This window comes from Rhipicephalus sanguineus, chromosome 8 (assembly GCF_013339695.2).
Source record: "Rhipicephalus sanguineus isolate Rsan-2018 chromosome 8, BIME_Rsan_1.4, whole genome shotgun sequence".
In the NCBI taxonomy this organism is placed as follows: domain Eukaryota; kingdom Metazoa; phylum Arthropoda; class Arachnida; order Ixodida; family Ixodidae; genus Rhipicephalus; species Rhipicephalus sanguineus.
The window spans coordinates 46402712-46418274 of NC_051183.1; the positions used below are offsets into that span (position 1 = coordinate 46402712).

General features: G+C 46.3%; 1 protein-coding gene across 5 annotated transcripts in view; it reads left to right on the plus strand.

The window, feature by feature from the left end:
* LOC119401807 (atlastin-2) overlaps positions 1-13000 on the plus strand; it is a 234553-nt gene extending 221553 nt beyond the window's left edge. The window contains exons 1-9 of one of the 5 annotated variants that reach the window (XM_037668794.2): positions 2658-2792; positions 8782-9095; positions 9861-10073; positions 10573-10791; positions 11144-11308; positions 11367-11423; positions 11483-11554; positions 11620-11754; positions 12194-13000. In XM_037668794.2, coding sequence (XP_037524722.1) covers positions 8790-9095; positions 9861-10073; positions 10573-10791; positions 11144-11308; positions 11367-11423; positions 11483-11554; positions 11620-11754; positions 12194-12703 — 1677 coding nt within the window. In that variant the 5' untranslated portion in view covers positions 2658-2792; positions 8782-8789 and the 3' untranslated portion in view covers positions 12704-13000. Of the gene's footprint in view, positions 1-2657; positions 2793-3539; positions 3587-8781; positions 9096-9860; positions 10074-10572; positions 10792-11143; positions 11309-11366; positions 11424-11482; positions 11555-11619; positions 11755-12193 lie in introns of those variants that run through there. The other 4 variants (XM_037668795.2, XM_037668797.1, XM_049418143.1 and 1 more) reach the window with 4 other exon arrangements.
* The last annotated feature ends 2563 nt before the right edge of the window (positions 13001-15563 follow it).

Sequence of the window (15563 nt, forward strand, 5' to 3'; positions counted from 1 at the left end):
TTGGAAATACGAAGCTCTTTTTTTGGTCGAACTTGTGCCCAGAAAATCAAAACTGAGAATGCAAGCGATACACGCTGCGCACTGATTGCGGCGAGAACAATCGCCGGCCGTCGAGTAATCTGATAACCGGTGGAACGGCTAGTCTTTTATACATCAGTCATCAAACGTTCCAGCGTTATCGCTGGTGCTCGCGTAAGCTCTCGAATAAACTTGAATATTCGCGTCCGGCGCGTAATCTTAAAATGTCAAACAATCGCGAAGCTTCTCAAACATTGCGGCACGGTCTGCGTGAAACGCAGCTAACAGTCTGTGGGTGAAACTCGAATACATCAAAACAAAGCAATGAATACGCGTGGCAGTAATATCGCTTGTAATATTACCGATGGTACTACCGATTCGACTATCGATAGTTTATCGATAGTAGTACTATCGATAGTTTGTTTACACTATTGATCGTTTCAAAGAAACTATCGATACTATCGATAGTCACTTTGCCGATAGTCCTGCATCACTACTAGGCTTACTTGAGAACGATGACTTGATACAAACTTTCTTGAAAGAGCACCATCACTTGCAGCACAGGCTTTTTTAATAACTAAAGCAGCACTCGTGAACAGTGGTCTGGCTGTATGGTGCAGTAGGTTGATGCTGCTGTATAGAAGCGTGTGTTGTTTTTCAAAACACGTTTTAGATGATTAGATAATTGACTACGATAATTAGGGACAGTGTCGCATTTGAATAACGTAAGCTGGTCAGCGTAGCAAAATAAAGGTGTACTAGAATGAGTGAACCATACCTACATCGACAAGTGTTCGAGGTAACTTATACAGCACTTTCTGCGACAACACTAGTGGCACTGAGGAACTAAACGTACAGGCATGAGGCAAAAAAGTTGGTTGATGTACCAACACATGAAATCAACGGCAGCTGGATGGAAGCCTGTTATGGAAGTTGGCGAATGCAGAAACAGGCGCTTTTAAAATCGTTAAACATACACACGAACGCACACGCTGAATGCAAAGTAGAAAGAGGGAAGGAGCTGGCTGAGGAATCATGTACAAGGCCAACCGAATTTCTACAAACGAAGTGGTTCCTCTTATTTAACGAAAATTAGGCGTCGCACCAAAGGTATGGAATTTTAAATGTTTTCGGCTATGTAGAGAGAAAGAATTGGCGAAGCTTTGGCTAATCCGCGCAAACCTTGAAACGGTGAAACTCGAAGATACTGACTAATCTTGTTGCTTCTAGGTTGTTTTCTGACCTTAGCTAGGTGATGCACATTGTTTCTAGGTTGCTTCCAGGTTGTTTGCTAGGCTTCAGCTAAGTGATGCTATGTCGTTTCTACATTGATTCTCATCGCAGAGTGGTTCGAGTTAAACCACAGACAGCCACAGACACGACACGGGCACGTCGTCGTTGGCTAGGCCTTCCATCGCTTCGGGGTCTTCTTGCAGTCGCCGTTGCTTTCCCGTTCCCTAGTATTCTCACGTTTACGAACTCGGGCTCTTAGACTAGCCGCCATCGCTTAGCAGCAATTTGCGGGGCCAACTGTTGCCTTCTTCCTTTTTAGTGGAAGTTGTGAGTAGTGGAATTCACCGAATTTCCGTGGCACATGCCCGTTCATGTGATAATAGTTTTATGATAAGCCGCACAAATTTCTGTGGAACATAGCTGTTTGTTCGGCTAACTGTTGCCTTCGTCATTTTAGTGCGTCAGTGGTGAGTAGTAGGATTTACCAAATTCCTGTGGCACATACCCGTTTATAACGGGTGAACGGGTATATACTGCGGCTACATAGACTTGCTTAGATGTTTCGTCCTGTCACTGCTGCTGTACGGGTGACCAGAGCTTAGTCAAGCTGCGCAAGCGCAGCTTTTTTCTCTGGTCCCCTATTTTCGCAGTGACAATGCACTGTATTGTCTGAAGCGAAAATAAAATTTGATTTGATTGATTGATTGATTGATGTGCCCGTTTGGCACATACCCGATTTCGGCACATACCCGGCTGCTCCGTTCTCACTACAAACGCCTATTTTTTTTTAAAAACAGGTATGCCATTTTGAAAATTTGCACTGTCTCAAATATGAGCCCAGTATATAGTCGCATCGTAATTACCTAGTATTCTTCGGCAGTATGTTCTCCAGGATTATGGCAGTAATCTCCAGGCAGTATGTTCTCCAGCCAGCAGTGCGGCACGAGCACCTCTGCGTCAACGTTTTTCCTGTGACTCATCTATGTTAACGACTTATCATCGACGCCGGGTTTTGCTTTTTCTGTCCTGTATACCCCACTGGATCCACCGTGCTTCTTGAACAACCTGATTAGCCTCCCTGCCTTTTATTTGCCTTTCTCTCTCTCTCTCTCTCTCCCGTACAACTTCAACCCATTCCACTTCTGGCAGCTGAGTAACCGTCAGACGTGTGTCGATTCGCTGTTGCCCAAGACGCTCAATTTCTCGGAATAGATAAACGCACGATTATCAGCATGCCAGTCGCGCGAGGTTGCCACGGGAAGACGACGCGTTGCGTTGCAAGGAGGTTATGAGGGGAGGGTAGGTCCAGCCCTCGAGCTGCAGTTGGCTCCTTCTCTCGAAGCCGCGACCGCCCCGTGTCCTCCTTTCCGTTGCTTACCTCCTGGGTGGTGGATGCTTCGCTTATTCAATGTTACTCAGTCGGATGGAGACAGTCGAACTGGCCGAACCTTGAGTCGGCTGCGAGGACCGCCACCCGCCGACAACCGTGCCGCACCCTGGTATTCACCTTTCGAGCATTGTCTGAGTCAAGAGAACGCGAGGTGAGCTCATCAGTGATTAGGCAATTTTAATGTAGCGGCCTCTAAACCCTAGCGCGCGCTATAAAATCGAGAGTTTTAGGGCCGGGGCCACAAAGCGGCTTGCGTAGTACGTAAGCCCTTGCCCTGCTTTGTGTTCTGCATGGGCGTGGCTTGGAGTACAAAGAAACCCAAGAGCGTGCTTACGCAGCCACTGTGGGGCCCCGGGCACTTGAATTCTCTAATTCAGAGTTTTAGTGCAGAGTCCCAATGTGGCTTGCCTACGTACATGAGCCCTTGCGTCCCTTTGTGTTCTCCATGGGTGGGGCAGGAAGTACAAAGGAACGCAAGAGCGCGCGTTGGTAAGCTGCTTGGGGGCCCTGGCACTAAAACTATCTTATAGTGAGTCCGAAGCAAGGGCGTAGGCAGAATGTTCTTTTGTGTGAAGGCAGGGGGGGTGGGGGGAGTGGGGTGAGAGTTCAACTGTACTTTGTGTACGTTCGTGCGTGCGTTTGTATGTGTGAACATATTCAAAAGTGAAAACTTTGGCGGGTGTGGCCTAGAACCCCCTCATACCCCCCCCCCCCCCCCCCGTTTCCGAATACCCACTCTGGCTACGCTAGTGGTACGCAGGACACTACGAGGAGCTTTGCGGATGTCGTACCCACGGTATCTTTTGCGTTTTATGGCTGTGGTACAATATACTAGAATCGGATGCATGCCGTGAGGTGCGCTTTTCAAGAATGCGACGGGGTCGCCGTACTGAACAATTTGCGTAGCTGTCACTGCTAGCTGCCGGAGTGTGGCCTTGAAAGCCGGTGTGTTGGTGTTTGCACGCGATGCTTTGAGAGCTCGTGCTGTTTCGGTGCCATCTTACGTGCCATTGATCAGTGTGTTGTTACCTGATCCTCTCACCTGATCACTGCCTTATTACCAGTGGTTGTTACCTGATTTTAGCCACATCGTGCGGTATCTGAGTTGAGCGGTGATGGTGATATGTGTGTGTTTGTGTGTGTGTGTGCGCACCGGAACGTGTATGCGTGGATAGCATATGTCACAGAACCTTTTATTTCGCGGTTTTTGAAATAGTGGAGTCAAGTGAACCCTCAGCAGCCTTAAAACAAAAATTGCTTCAAGAAGATTTCTGCGATAGTCCCCAGAGTGTTTTTTTTTTTTTTTTTAATGAGGGGGAGTGACATTTCTGTTACTGAAAACGACGATCGTTGAGTAGTAGCACCGCAGAGGACCCGGACGTCGCAATACGCTCAACTCTCGGCTTTGCTGAGCGCTTATAATCTCGAAGTGCAGTTTTAGTTGTCATCCCAGCCGTCGGCTAAGCCGAAAAAAAATTGCGAAATCTTCTTGAAGATCACTCGACAATGTGACGGCTATAACCATTCCCCAGCACCCACCTACTTTCTTTATCAATAAATGCAGTTGTTGATTTTTTGCAGAACACTGTTTTTGCTTCAACACGTCTTTGAAGCAAGAATGCGGTTCTAAACGAGAGCAAGCTAAAAATGTGAAGGCGAGGAGCACTCAAGTAGCAAGGGCGCGTTCACTCCCCCCCTAATAATTGTTGGGGGTTACGTCTCAGAACCACGATTTCATTAAAGAGGCCGTAGTGGAGGGCTCGGGAAATTTTGACCATCTGGTGTTTAAAATAACAGAGAGCTAAGCTAGTTCGTAAGTATTCTTGTTAAAGAAACAGGACGTGCAAACCCGAACACACGAGAGACGTCAGGACACCACAAACGCCGGCGCTTGTAGTGTCTTGACTTCTCTCGTGTGTCCGTGTTTGCACGCCCTGTCTCTGTAACGTCTGGTGTTCTTTAACATGCACCTAAATCTAAGTACACTGGCTTCAAGCATTTTCGCCTACATCGAAAATGCGGCTGCCGAGGCCGGGAGTCGATCCCGCGACCTGCGGGTAAGCCGTCGAGCACCGCAATCACTAGACCAACGTGACGGAACCCCCTCCCACCTCCCTCACAATTTTTTCAAGTTGGCATGTGTATATACAAACACACGCACGAACATAGTTAAATGGTTGTTCAATACCCCCTCCCCCCCTTCCCGACTTTCTGGCGACGCCTCTGCGGAGCTGGGGGAGTAAGTGTTCGTATTCATTGTGTTGTACATTCCTGCCTTGGTGTATCCAGAAATTTCCTGGTGAAGTCGACAAGAGGAACAGGTACAACTTAAAGGGACACTAAAGGCAAATATTAAGTCGACGTTGATTGTTCAAATAGCGGTCCAGAAACCTCGTAGTGCTACTCGTAGTGCCAAGGAAGTGCTTATTTTGAAATAAAATCACGTTTTTAGTGGTCCGCATCGCGTTAGCGCGCTTCATATCTCCCGCCTGAAAATACGACTTTCATACGTCACTGCTGCCGTGCCCAACGTTGCCCGCTTTTACTGCGCGGCCGCCGACACTAGTAGCAGCAGAGCGGAAGTAGCGGGACTCACAGTAGCAACAACGGCCATCGAAGGCATCGAAGCTTGCCGCAGTCCCGCAGCGAGCACACACGCAGAGGTTTTGACTGTTCAGCACACTGGCGCAATGGCATGACACTAAGCCACATCGAGCGTAAGGGTTCATTCCGCGGCACCCAGTGAAAAGACACACCGGTTTCCTTGCTGCAGCATGGCGTTGTGCACCATTCGGGCATCCGGCAATATCACATGCATGCGGCATTTTGTCGAACTTTCGGTCAGAGCGACTTTCACGAGCGCGCAAAACACACGCGGCAGTACGCGATCCCGAAACTACCACTGAGACGCGACCGCGTGAGCGAAGCAGGGCGCCGGGCGAGGCGCAGTTCGGCGAAAACGGAACCTTTGAACCACGCGCGCCGTTCCCCATATGGCAACGCCACGGAGGTTCTTTTTTCCATGAATCAAGCAGAAACGAACAAACAGCATTTTGTACGTCTTTTGTTGCTCGGAAGGTTCTTTTTTTACTGCTGCTAGTTTGATTACTAGTGATTTATTGTAGGCCGACTTCCATACGTCATCGGGATCACTTCGAAAATGTCCCACCCGTGGCGCTCGTCCTGTGATACATTTAGCTTAATTTCTCGGTATGTAGGGCACTGCTGTTGATAATATTGCAGTTTTAGAAGTTGTCATACATTGGGCTTTCACTCTGACATAAATTGTTATTTGCCTTTAGTGTCCCTTTAAGGCACTCGACAGCGTGCGTTGTGTAGAACTTGTGTGTGTGTGTGTGTGTGTGTGTGTGTGTGTGTGTGTGTGTGTGTGTGTGTGTGTGTGTGTGTGTGCTTGTGTGTGTGTGAGTGTGTGTGTGTGTGTGTGTGTGTGTGTGTGTGTGTGTGTGTGTGTGTGTGTGTGTGTGTGTGTGTGTGTGTGTGTGTGTGTGTGTGTGTGTGTGTCCTGCTTTGTTATGTTACCTCACGAGTGTTCATTCAAATTGGTAGAGGTTGTCAAGACTCTCTGCAGCCTCAACTTCAAATTCATTGTGGACGTTGGGGTTCAGTTTGAATTACTCATGTCGCCTTACAGCGGTTAACTGTTCCTATGTAAGTGCCTGGTGCGCTGAAGTTTGCCGTAGATTAGCAGCTCGTAGTCGTGTACTAAGTTCACAGCTCGATCAAACTTCAGGCCATTTAAATGTATGGCCTATTGCCATAATCTATAGGCGCATAATTCTCTGCACTCCTAAGATCACTATTCGACGAACCACTGTTAAAAATATGGACATCCTTGTTTGCTGTCTAGATAATCAAATGAGTTGCAGCTGATAACAGATAAACATTTGCATGGCAGGTCTAATAAATCAAGCGACCTTTGCAATTTATGGTGCTCCGATGCGTATTGCATGAGGTCGTTCGTTGCCGGCAAGTATATCGCCACGCTCGACGCTTCAAGGACGCAATACTCGCTTTGATCCCACTCGCGAGTTTCACAAGAGAGATGACGAAAAAAAAAATAATATAAGTGAGCTGTTACGGCTTTCAGACAGCTTATTTTGACCGACCTATTGTCTGAATGAACGGCACGAGACGTGCGACTATTTATACTTTAGACAGGCGTATCTTGTATTTCGAATTATGCATATAACGAACTATTTCACGATATCGTTCGAGATAGGCGTGTCCGAGTTTTACGTTATATACACTCAGCTGACGGTGTGCAATGTTGGTAACGTAACCATGGGCTCAGCGAAACATCGCCTGGAGGGGGCCAAAAAGCAGTTTGTGTTTACCATAAAAAAAGCTATTCAAAACAGCGTTGCATATCTGCTTCATACAATACATATTTGTAATGTCAGTCAGGCATACGCGAAGTAAGAGCTCTCATTTGCAGGACAGCGTAAATCCGTGTATCTGGCCTCCCATCACCATGCCTTTTGTAGGTACCACGAACTGTACTGAGAGCTTTCTGATGAAAAAATAAGCAACCTGCTTATCACCGTCGCGCCTTTTAGGATACGCTGCGTTCCAGTTCGTTGAAAGTCACAGACCCGCTTCGACATGACGCTCCGTTGCATGGCGGCGGAGCTTGGTCTCCGTGTTCTAACGCGTTAGTTTAGATTGAAGCAAGCAATGATAACTATTATTAGGTGAATATCGCGTCGTGTTAGAACTCAGTATTTTTCCAAGCTACCTTAAGGGAGAAAAACTGGCATGTCTAGAACTATAGCACCATGTTCGAAGCAGTGAAAAATCCTTGAACTCGGGATGTCGCTACACCCTTATCCTGGTTTAATGCTGTCTATATGCAGGAAACCAGACGGAAGACGTCCGGTTTCCTGGCTATATCTAGCACTTTAAGGGGGATCTGATTAAGGGTGAAGAGCCGACGTTTCGGCAAGCGGTCTTGCAGGCTACGACTGCCTACCTTTGTTTGTGTATATGTATACTTCACACACACTCCCTGAAGAATTTCTTATAGCTTCAAGCTTCCATCGTCCGCTGATCTTCTTCCTTATTGGTATGTCTGAACTAGCAGTTTGTATAAATATATGGCCACCGCTTCACGTCTAAAATTTCGTCATTCCAATGCAATAAGTGCCAAAGACGTGTACGCGCAGTGCGGAACGAACGTAAAGATACAAATTGAAATCTAATTCGTCTATAAGCCATGTCCCTAACTGCAGAATGCATTATGCACCTTGTCAATTTCGCACTGGTGTGCTCGAAAACGAGTATGAATACACGAAACTTATTCGAGCAGGATCGCATTATAATTTTTTTTCTCTCGGAACTGCCGCCATCCAGTCAAAAGAACGTGTCCTTCTTTATTTTATTTACGAACTAAGTGGAAAGTGTATTCCTACGTGCGCCCATCAAATTAAGGCTCCTGGGCTTCCCTGTGTTCCGTAATCATCCTTGCGTTGTCATTTTATAGCGCTTCTCTGGCATTCTTCTTTTTCATTTTTTTTTTCATTTTTATTTCATTTACCCTTAAGGCCCGTTGGGTATTAGATAGGGGGGGGGGATGATAGTACAATGAGCTAAGTTTGATACACAAAGTTTGATACACAAAAAAACAATAGGTCAAACCGCAACCAAAGCGGATAAAGAAGCGAACACTTCCTGACACACTGCGACTATAGGACGATCGGCCTCTCTCCGCGCAGATACTGTTGGAGCACCGCCCCCATCGTTCTTCGACCCACAAGTCAGTTAAAGCACTTTGTGCATTATGAGGACTACGGGCCTGTGTTAACATCTTTAACTATTGATTACTGCAACCGGCTCATACTCGTTGGCGTATTTATTGCTCATTTCCCTCCTTCTTTCCACCCTCGATCGCTCATCATTCTATTCCCCTTTCCCATTCCCCCTGCATAGGGCAGCCAAGCGGACATGTTTCTCGCTAACTCATCTACCTATTTTTTTTCTCTTTCTTCCTGTATGTCTTCAAACCTTTCAATTAATTGTGATCAAAGCGAACATATTCACAACCGAACAAGAAATCTGCAAAAACTGTATGAAATGCTGTGGTTTTAAACAAGTCCCGTGATTTTCTTTTCTTTTTTTCGCAGGTCACGCAATGAGCGGAGAACCGGTGCAAATTGTGCGAGTCAAGGATGGACGCAACATTGAGTTCAACGAACATGCCCTTGAACGCATTCTACTGGCGGACCACGTGAAAGATCGTCCGGTAGTGGTCATATCCATTGCCGGCGCGTACCGGCAAGGAAAATCATTTCTACAGAGCTTCTTCGTGCGATACCTGAGGCACAATGGTCGATCCAGTTGGATTGAAGAGATGGATACCCCGCTACGCGGCTTCGAGTGGCGCTCGGGCAGTGCCCGCCAGACAACGGGAATACTGATTTGGAACGAAGTGTTTCTGGTGAGGCACTTGCATTGTAGTGGTCTATGCAGTAGTAGTGTCTCTTTGGAGTATCACTTTGTCGGACTGCCGTTATTGAATATTTATCGATTACATGAAGCGTTTGTGTATATATATAATATGAATGTGTGCTATGTGTGTGCATATTGGCTTTCTCAATGACTCAAGGCATTGCTTCCTTTGTATCACTGTTTATTCTCCATCCTTTTTTTTTTGGATTTCATCATCCATTCCTTGCCTAAAACAATATTGTAGGGTAGCCAACCTGAGGTTTTTGGTTAACCTCTCTGCCTTCTCCATTTCCGTTTCCTTCTTTCCTTCCTTCCTGACCATTCACTGTATATTCTTGCATAATTTGATTATTCCTTAGGTTTTTTGTTTGCATAATCGTTTATCGTTCCGCTCCCCCACCTGACTGGTCATCAATGAGTGCCCTGTGTTCTAAATAAATAAATAACAAATAATGCAGCAGTAGTAGTAGCAGTAGTAGTAGTAGTAGTAGTAATAGTAGTAGTAGTAGTAGTAGTACTAGTACTAGTAATAGTAGTAAGTAGTAGTAGTAGTAGTGGTGGTGGTAGTATTAGTAGTAGCAGTAGTAGTAGTAGTAGTCGTAGCTTACAGTAATCAGGATACAGAGGTCACTGCATGGGCGAGCGCTAAAGCCAAACAATCCTGACAAAGTCTATGCCTCTCCCCAGTTCGTGGCTAATCGTGGCATGTCGTGGTAGTAGCTATGCTTGTTGCGTACCCGTACTTGTTTTTCAGGTAAGAACACTCAGTGGTGAGGAGGTGGCGGTTTTGCTGATGGACACCCAAGGGACGTTCGATTGCGAGTCAACGGTGCAAGAGAGCACCATGATATTCTCTCTGTCCATGATGACCAGCTCTGTGCAGATTTACAACCTAATGAAGAACATCAAAGAGGACGACCTGCAGCACCTTCAGTTTTTTGCCGAGTATGGCAGGCTCGCGCAAAAGGTATTTACGACACAGTGTTTCATAATAGTGCACTAGAGGCAACTCAGGCGCTAGCATCTATGGGATCTGCAAAGCAAGGCGTTTCAGCCAGCTTGGGAATGATGGGTTGATTTGTTTAAGCTTCGTACTTTGGGCTTTGTGTGGCCTGCAGCCGCTTCGTCGCAACACGAAGTTCAGCAAAACTTCGGCAGTATCACATCAATATTTCGATCACTTTAGGCTGACCAATTCAAATAAGCTCACGAGCTTCACAACAGGCCATTCTTTTATACGAAGCAAAACGCAACATATAACAGTAAACAAAGCAGCAAGTCCGTTCGATGCCGCAAGTACCAAGACTAGGCAAACCAATGTACTACCCATCATAACCACGTTGCCTGTACGATCTCAGCGCCGCAGTTCCCTCTCGTAAATACTGTAGGAAAGTCTAAGATTTTAGTAGACCAGCGTAACTTAATCTTAAGCTACCGAGTCGAATGACAAATCTGTACCATCGCAGGAAACCGAATCAAGTCCCTTTCAGAAGCTTTTGTTTCTGGTTCGAGACTGGAGCTGGCCGAAAGAGAGGAATTTTGGCTTTGAAGGTGGCAGATCGCTCGTCGCGAGCCGTCTCGAGGTGAGAGACGGCCAACATGCTGAGCTTATGCAATTGCGGCAGAGCATCAACTCTTGCTTCAAGGACATCGACGGTTTCCTAATGTCCGACCCTGGAAAGAAGGTATTGGTCTAATAGATACCTTGTGCTTTGATAATATGTTTTTTGATAACTTTGACCACCTGGCATTATGTAACATGCACTGAACTAACACAGTACCCGGACCTCTAACATTTCACGTCCATAGAAATGCGACCGCTGCGGCGGGGATTAGTTTAGGGTCAGTAACCGAGCCCTAAACGACTAGGCCATCGTGGCGGCTCTTTATGCATATCAGTTCCGCAAATCTTTGTCTAAATTTTTAAGGCGGGACTAGGTCTCCTTTTCATCTCATGCGGCGGTGTTGCAGTTTTGCCATGATTTCTTCAGTGTACTTGCCTTTAAATTAATGAGAAATGTCATAAATTTTCTTCAGGTGACCTCGAATGACTCATTCGACGGTCGTCTTGCGGACATCGAAGAACCGTTCAGGAAGAATCTTGCGGAGCTTGTGCCTTCCCTTCTAGCACCGGAAAACCTGCTGATCAAGGAGATTAATGGTCGAAAGCTGTCGTGCCAGGAGCTCATGATCTTCTTTAAGGTCACTTCTCACACCATTCCTCCCGCAGCTTCATTACTAATAACAGCTCTTCTTGCAGGCTTATGTAGATGTCTTTAAAGGAGGCAACTTGCCGATGCCGACGTCCATGCTACTGGTAAGGCTTCGTAGGTATCAATTGGGGTTTATATTGAGAATACCATATTTTCTTTGCAGGCGACTGCAAACGCAAGCAACGTGGCCGCCATGGACAAAGCCAGACAATGTTATATGTCTGGAGTGACAAATGTGAGCGAAAACAATGTGCAAGTTATGCGAATTATCTACACGCAACATTATTTCGGTCTTTGCAGAGGCCTCGAAGAAATCTGAGCAAACTGCGCGAGTTTCATCGTGAGCAGCTGGCAGAGGCACAGAAGGTGTTCAATGACTTTCCAAAAATGGGCGGCGACGCAATATCATCCACAACCATGGATGTTCTCACAAAGGCAAGATTTTAGTATGGCCTTTCAAACACTTTCCTTCTTGCCTTTGGTCCCAGGCCACAAGCAAGCCTACTCGTGTGTATGTCATCCCACAATCCGCGAGAAGGAACGGTAAAAATGACTAATAAAACATGTAATAATAATGATACGAATACCGCCGCGATAATGTCGGCGTTACGTCTTCCTGGATGGACATTTATAGAGGCTACAATCATCTTAAGAGGCGTGTCATCTTAAGAGGCGTTTGCGACAGCCCCTCTATATTTTGTCAACATTGTCATCATCATCACCCCATCTAACGTCCACTGCAGCGTTTGTTTTCCATCTCTTCAGTCTGCTTCATTTCCTACTGTTTTCTTTCTGTTTCTTAGAAACCACAGAAGCTTACATATAATGTGCATGTCTCACTCCTAACTATCTGGTCCGTGTTTTTGTCTTGCAGGAGCTTGAAGAGCTCTTCGATCAACTCTTCAAGGAAGAGGAGGAGCTCATGAAAATGGAGCAGGAGGAGGAAGCGAAGAGAGAGAGGGAAAGGCTGGAGGAGCAGAAAAGGGAAGAACAGAGGGAAAGGGAACGAATTGCGGAGAAAGAAAAGGCCGAAGCCAGAGAAGCGGAAATGCGCAAAGAAAGAGAGGCAATGATGGAGAGGGAAATGGCTCTGCAGAGAGAAGCGGCGGCAAAGCAAGCTGAACTGGAGAAGAAGGTGGAAGATGAGAGAGCTCGTGAGAGGGAAAGGGCGCTGGAAATGCACGTAGAAATGCAGAGAGAGAGAAGGGAAATGAATGAGAGGATAGCGGAACTGGAGGCGAGTGCGAACGAGTCCAGAAATAATCCGCTCACAAGGGCCTTCAGAGCCTTCGGATGTCTTTTGGCAGCGCCTCTGGCAGCTATACTCCACCCGCCGGCTGCCATTGAACTCATCGAGGAGATAGAAGAGACGCTTTCAAAGTGAAGGGGTGCTCCCTTCAGGAGGACATCCGGACGGCATCATGCTCGATATCCACGATATTGTCTGTGAACCAGAAGGACATGCGTACGCGCAATATTTATTCAATAACCAGGCAGCACATTTTTTTTCGACCTGGTATGCAGCAGGTATCAGCTGCACATTGGTACGAGGAATGAAATATCTTTTGGCCTGTTGTACGAGTGGATTTCTTTCTGCGTCTTTTTTTTTTTTTTTGTTACTCAGCGCATGTACCATGACGCGAAACAAATGTAAGTTATAATAAAAATTTCTAACAACCAAGGAAGTGGCATCCTTAGAATTCATTAAGCGTTGTCATAATAGTAACGACGCTTCTCTTGTTTGCTCATTCGTGGACCTTCACAACGTGATCCCACAGGGCACCCACCCGCTGGGAAATTGACGGCATGGGACCGCCAGACCTAAAAATAAAGTCATCCTTTTTTTTGGACAGATTATGAAGCACTGAAAGAATGCAAGGTCAAGGCTATCCAACTTTTTCCAAAGTTAAAACGGGTTCGACAGGAAAGGAAACATCGCTGTATGAACGTCATACTCTGAGGTCATGCCCCGTTCACAAAAAATCCGCATTTATCACCGAACCAAAGGCTGCTACCATAAACATGCGCATAAATTTCAGATATCAACACCAGTTCTAGCGTTTATATTAATGTTATATATCTCGAGGACGAAGACACCAGGTTCCAAGGCAGATTGTCTGCCACTGAGGAGGTGCTTGGAGACGCGAAGAGCAGGATTGTCCTTCTAGACCTTCCTTGGTCAAAGCTTTGGAGAAGTTCAGTCAGTGTGGCAGTTGTTTCCTAGATAAAGAACCGGCAATGGGATACTCATATAATGGGCACATTGATCCCGAGCAGTGTGTATGAAATCAAGGTACGCTAGAAGTAGTAACAGGTCGATGTCGCGAACGAAGGTTTATCGTTTGGGGGTTATTTAACTCCTGGAAAAACAGGAAGCTGGACCGACGTTGCATTCAGACAAGCAGAGTGGGCATAAAAGTTAATCGGGCTTAAAGGAACCCGAAGTAAATGGGCCTCAATAGCTATCGTATACTCGAGGTCTCCAGCTACTCAATGGCCAGTAACAACGGAAACTAAAATCCAGTCAAATGAAGATGGTGCAAGCCGCTCTTTTCGGTGAGCATTCCGCTTACCGTGTAAGTAAAACAGAAAGGTTCGTTAATCGTCACCCCTCAATATTCGCAACTGTGCGACAGTGGCATTTCCTAACGATGTGCAACTGCACGCTCGTTGCACCAGCTAACACCTTTATATGCCATCTCCGCTCTTACTCTCATTTCTCTCATACAGCAGCCCAGCCTAGCTAGGCAGAGGGGTTTGGAGGAAGAGTCAAGCGCACCCCCCCCTCGAAATTTTCAGATCTTGCGTTCTTATATATACACGCACACATACAAAGGCACGCACGCAAGGTATGGCTGAACTTCCACACCCCTCCACGAAAAAAAAATTTCTGACTAGGCTTAGGCAGTCATCATTCTTGACTATATTTTTGTTCTGTTGATACCTATAAAGGTACTCTAACCAAGTACTCAAATTTTCCCTGCACCCTTCATCTCCCACCTCAGTACGTTTTCATACACTTCAGTTCAACTGCAAAACTGACTATTTCTGTACTGTCTGATCCCCAACCTGCATGTTTTCACGTCTGCTGAAGTTACAAAGATAATTCTTGGTTATCTCGTTCGTTACATGATCTTTAAATTCCTCCAAAGTTTCTTTCTCAGCCTACCTCTTACGATTGTAATGCAGCTTGCGAGATTGAACGCAGAATATGTAGACAGGAGGATCCCATCCAGAACACCTATAATGCAGAAAAAAAAAGTACACCGATAATTGTTGAGCTTCCACTCAATTCACAGAGCCAACACATTTTATTCTTAATCTGTAGTCAGTCCATGAGATGCATAATTCACGTTCTATGAAGCGATGTACCGCCGGTAGTAAATATGATTTAATATCGATAGTTCGATTCCCACTACACGCTCATCCATGTAGTAAACGTGGCATATATGTTTGAAAACCACTTAGGCAGATATCAACTATCAACCGTGAGATGACCAGCGCTCGTCTGACGGCGACGCCGTCAGACGAGCGCTGGTCATCTCACGGGCATGATCGCCACGCGCGATAGCGTCACGGGCACACGCAGGTGGGCGAGGTATTGGCTCAAATCACTTGTATCCAGTGGTAAAGTTGGCTCTGTTCCGTGCAGTAGGTGGAAAGTTGAATAGCCTGCTGTGTCGCGGCGCGATGATTTGTACGCGAAAGTTTCGTAGGGAAGGGCAAGATCCCAGTCACGGTAGTCCGGCGACGCATACATTGTCGAGCATGTCCTTAAGAGTGCGATTAAAGCGTTCGGTGAGGTCGTTGGTTGGGGGGGGGGGGGGGGGGGGGAGGTGAGCAGTGGTCAGTTTCTGCTGCATGGAACAGGAACGCAGGATGTCGGCGATGACTTGAGATAGAAGTGTGCGGCTACGGTCGGTGAGCTGTCTTGGTGCACCGTGAACCAATATAACAGCCCGTAACAATATTCACAGTGTTAATAGAATTAATGCAGTTAGTGTAAGCAAGTGTGGTTGTGCTACTATTAAAACAGTCTGCATAACGAATTGATTAACATTTAATTTAATTCGATTATCGAATCCAATAACGCACCTTGAAAATACCGAATGCTTTTACAACAATTGCCGAGTAAGTGTCACTGACGGGAAAACCCTAAAGGAAAAACGTGTTGGAAGAGCGAGGAATACTTGTTTTGGTTTGAATTACTGAATTTCCAAGGTACATGTAGGTAAGCTTCAAGA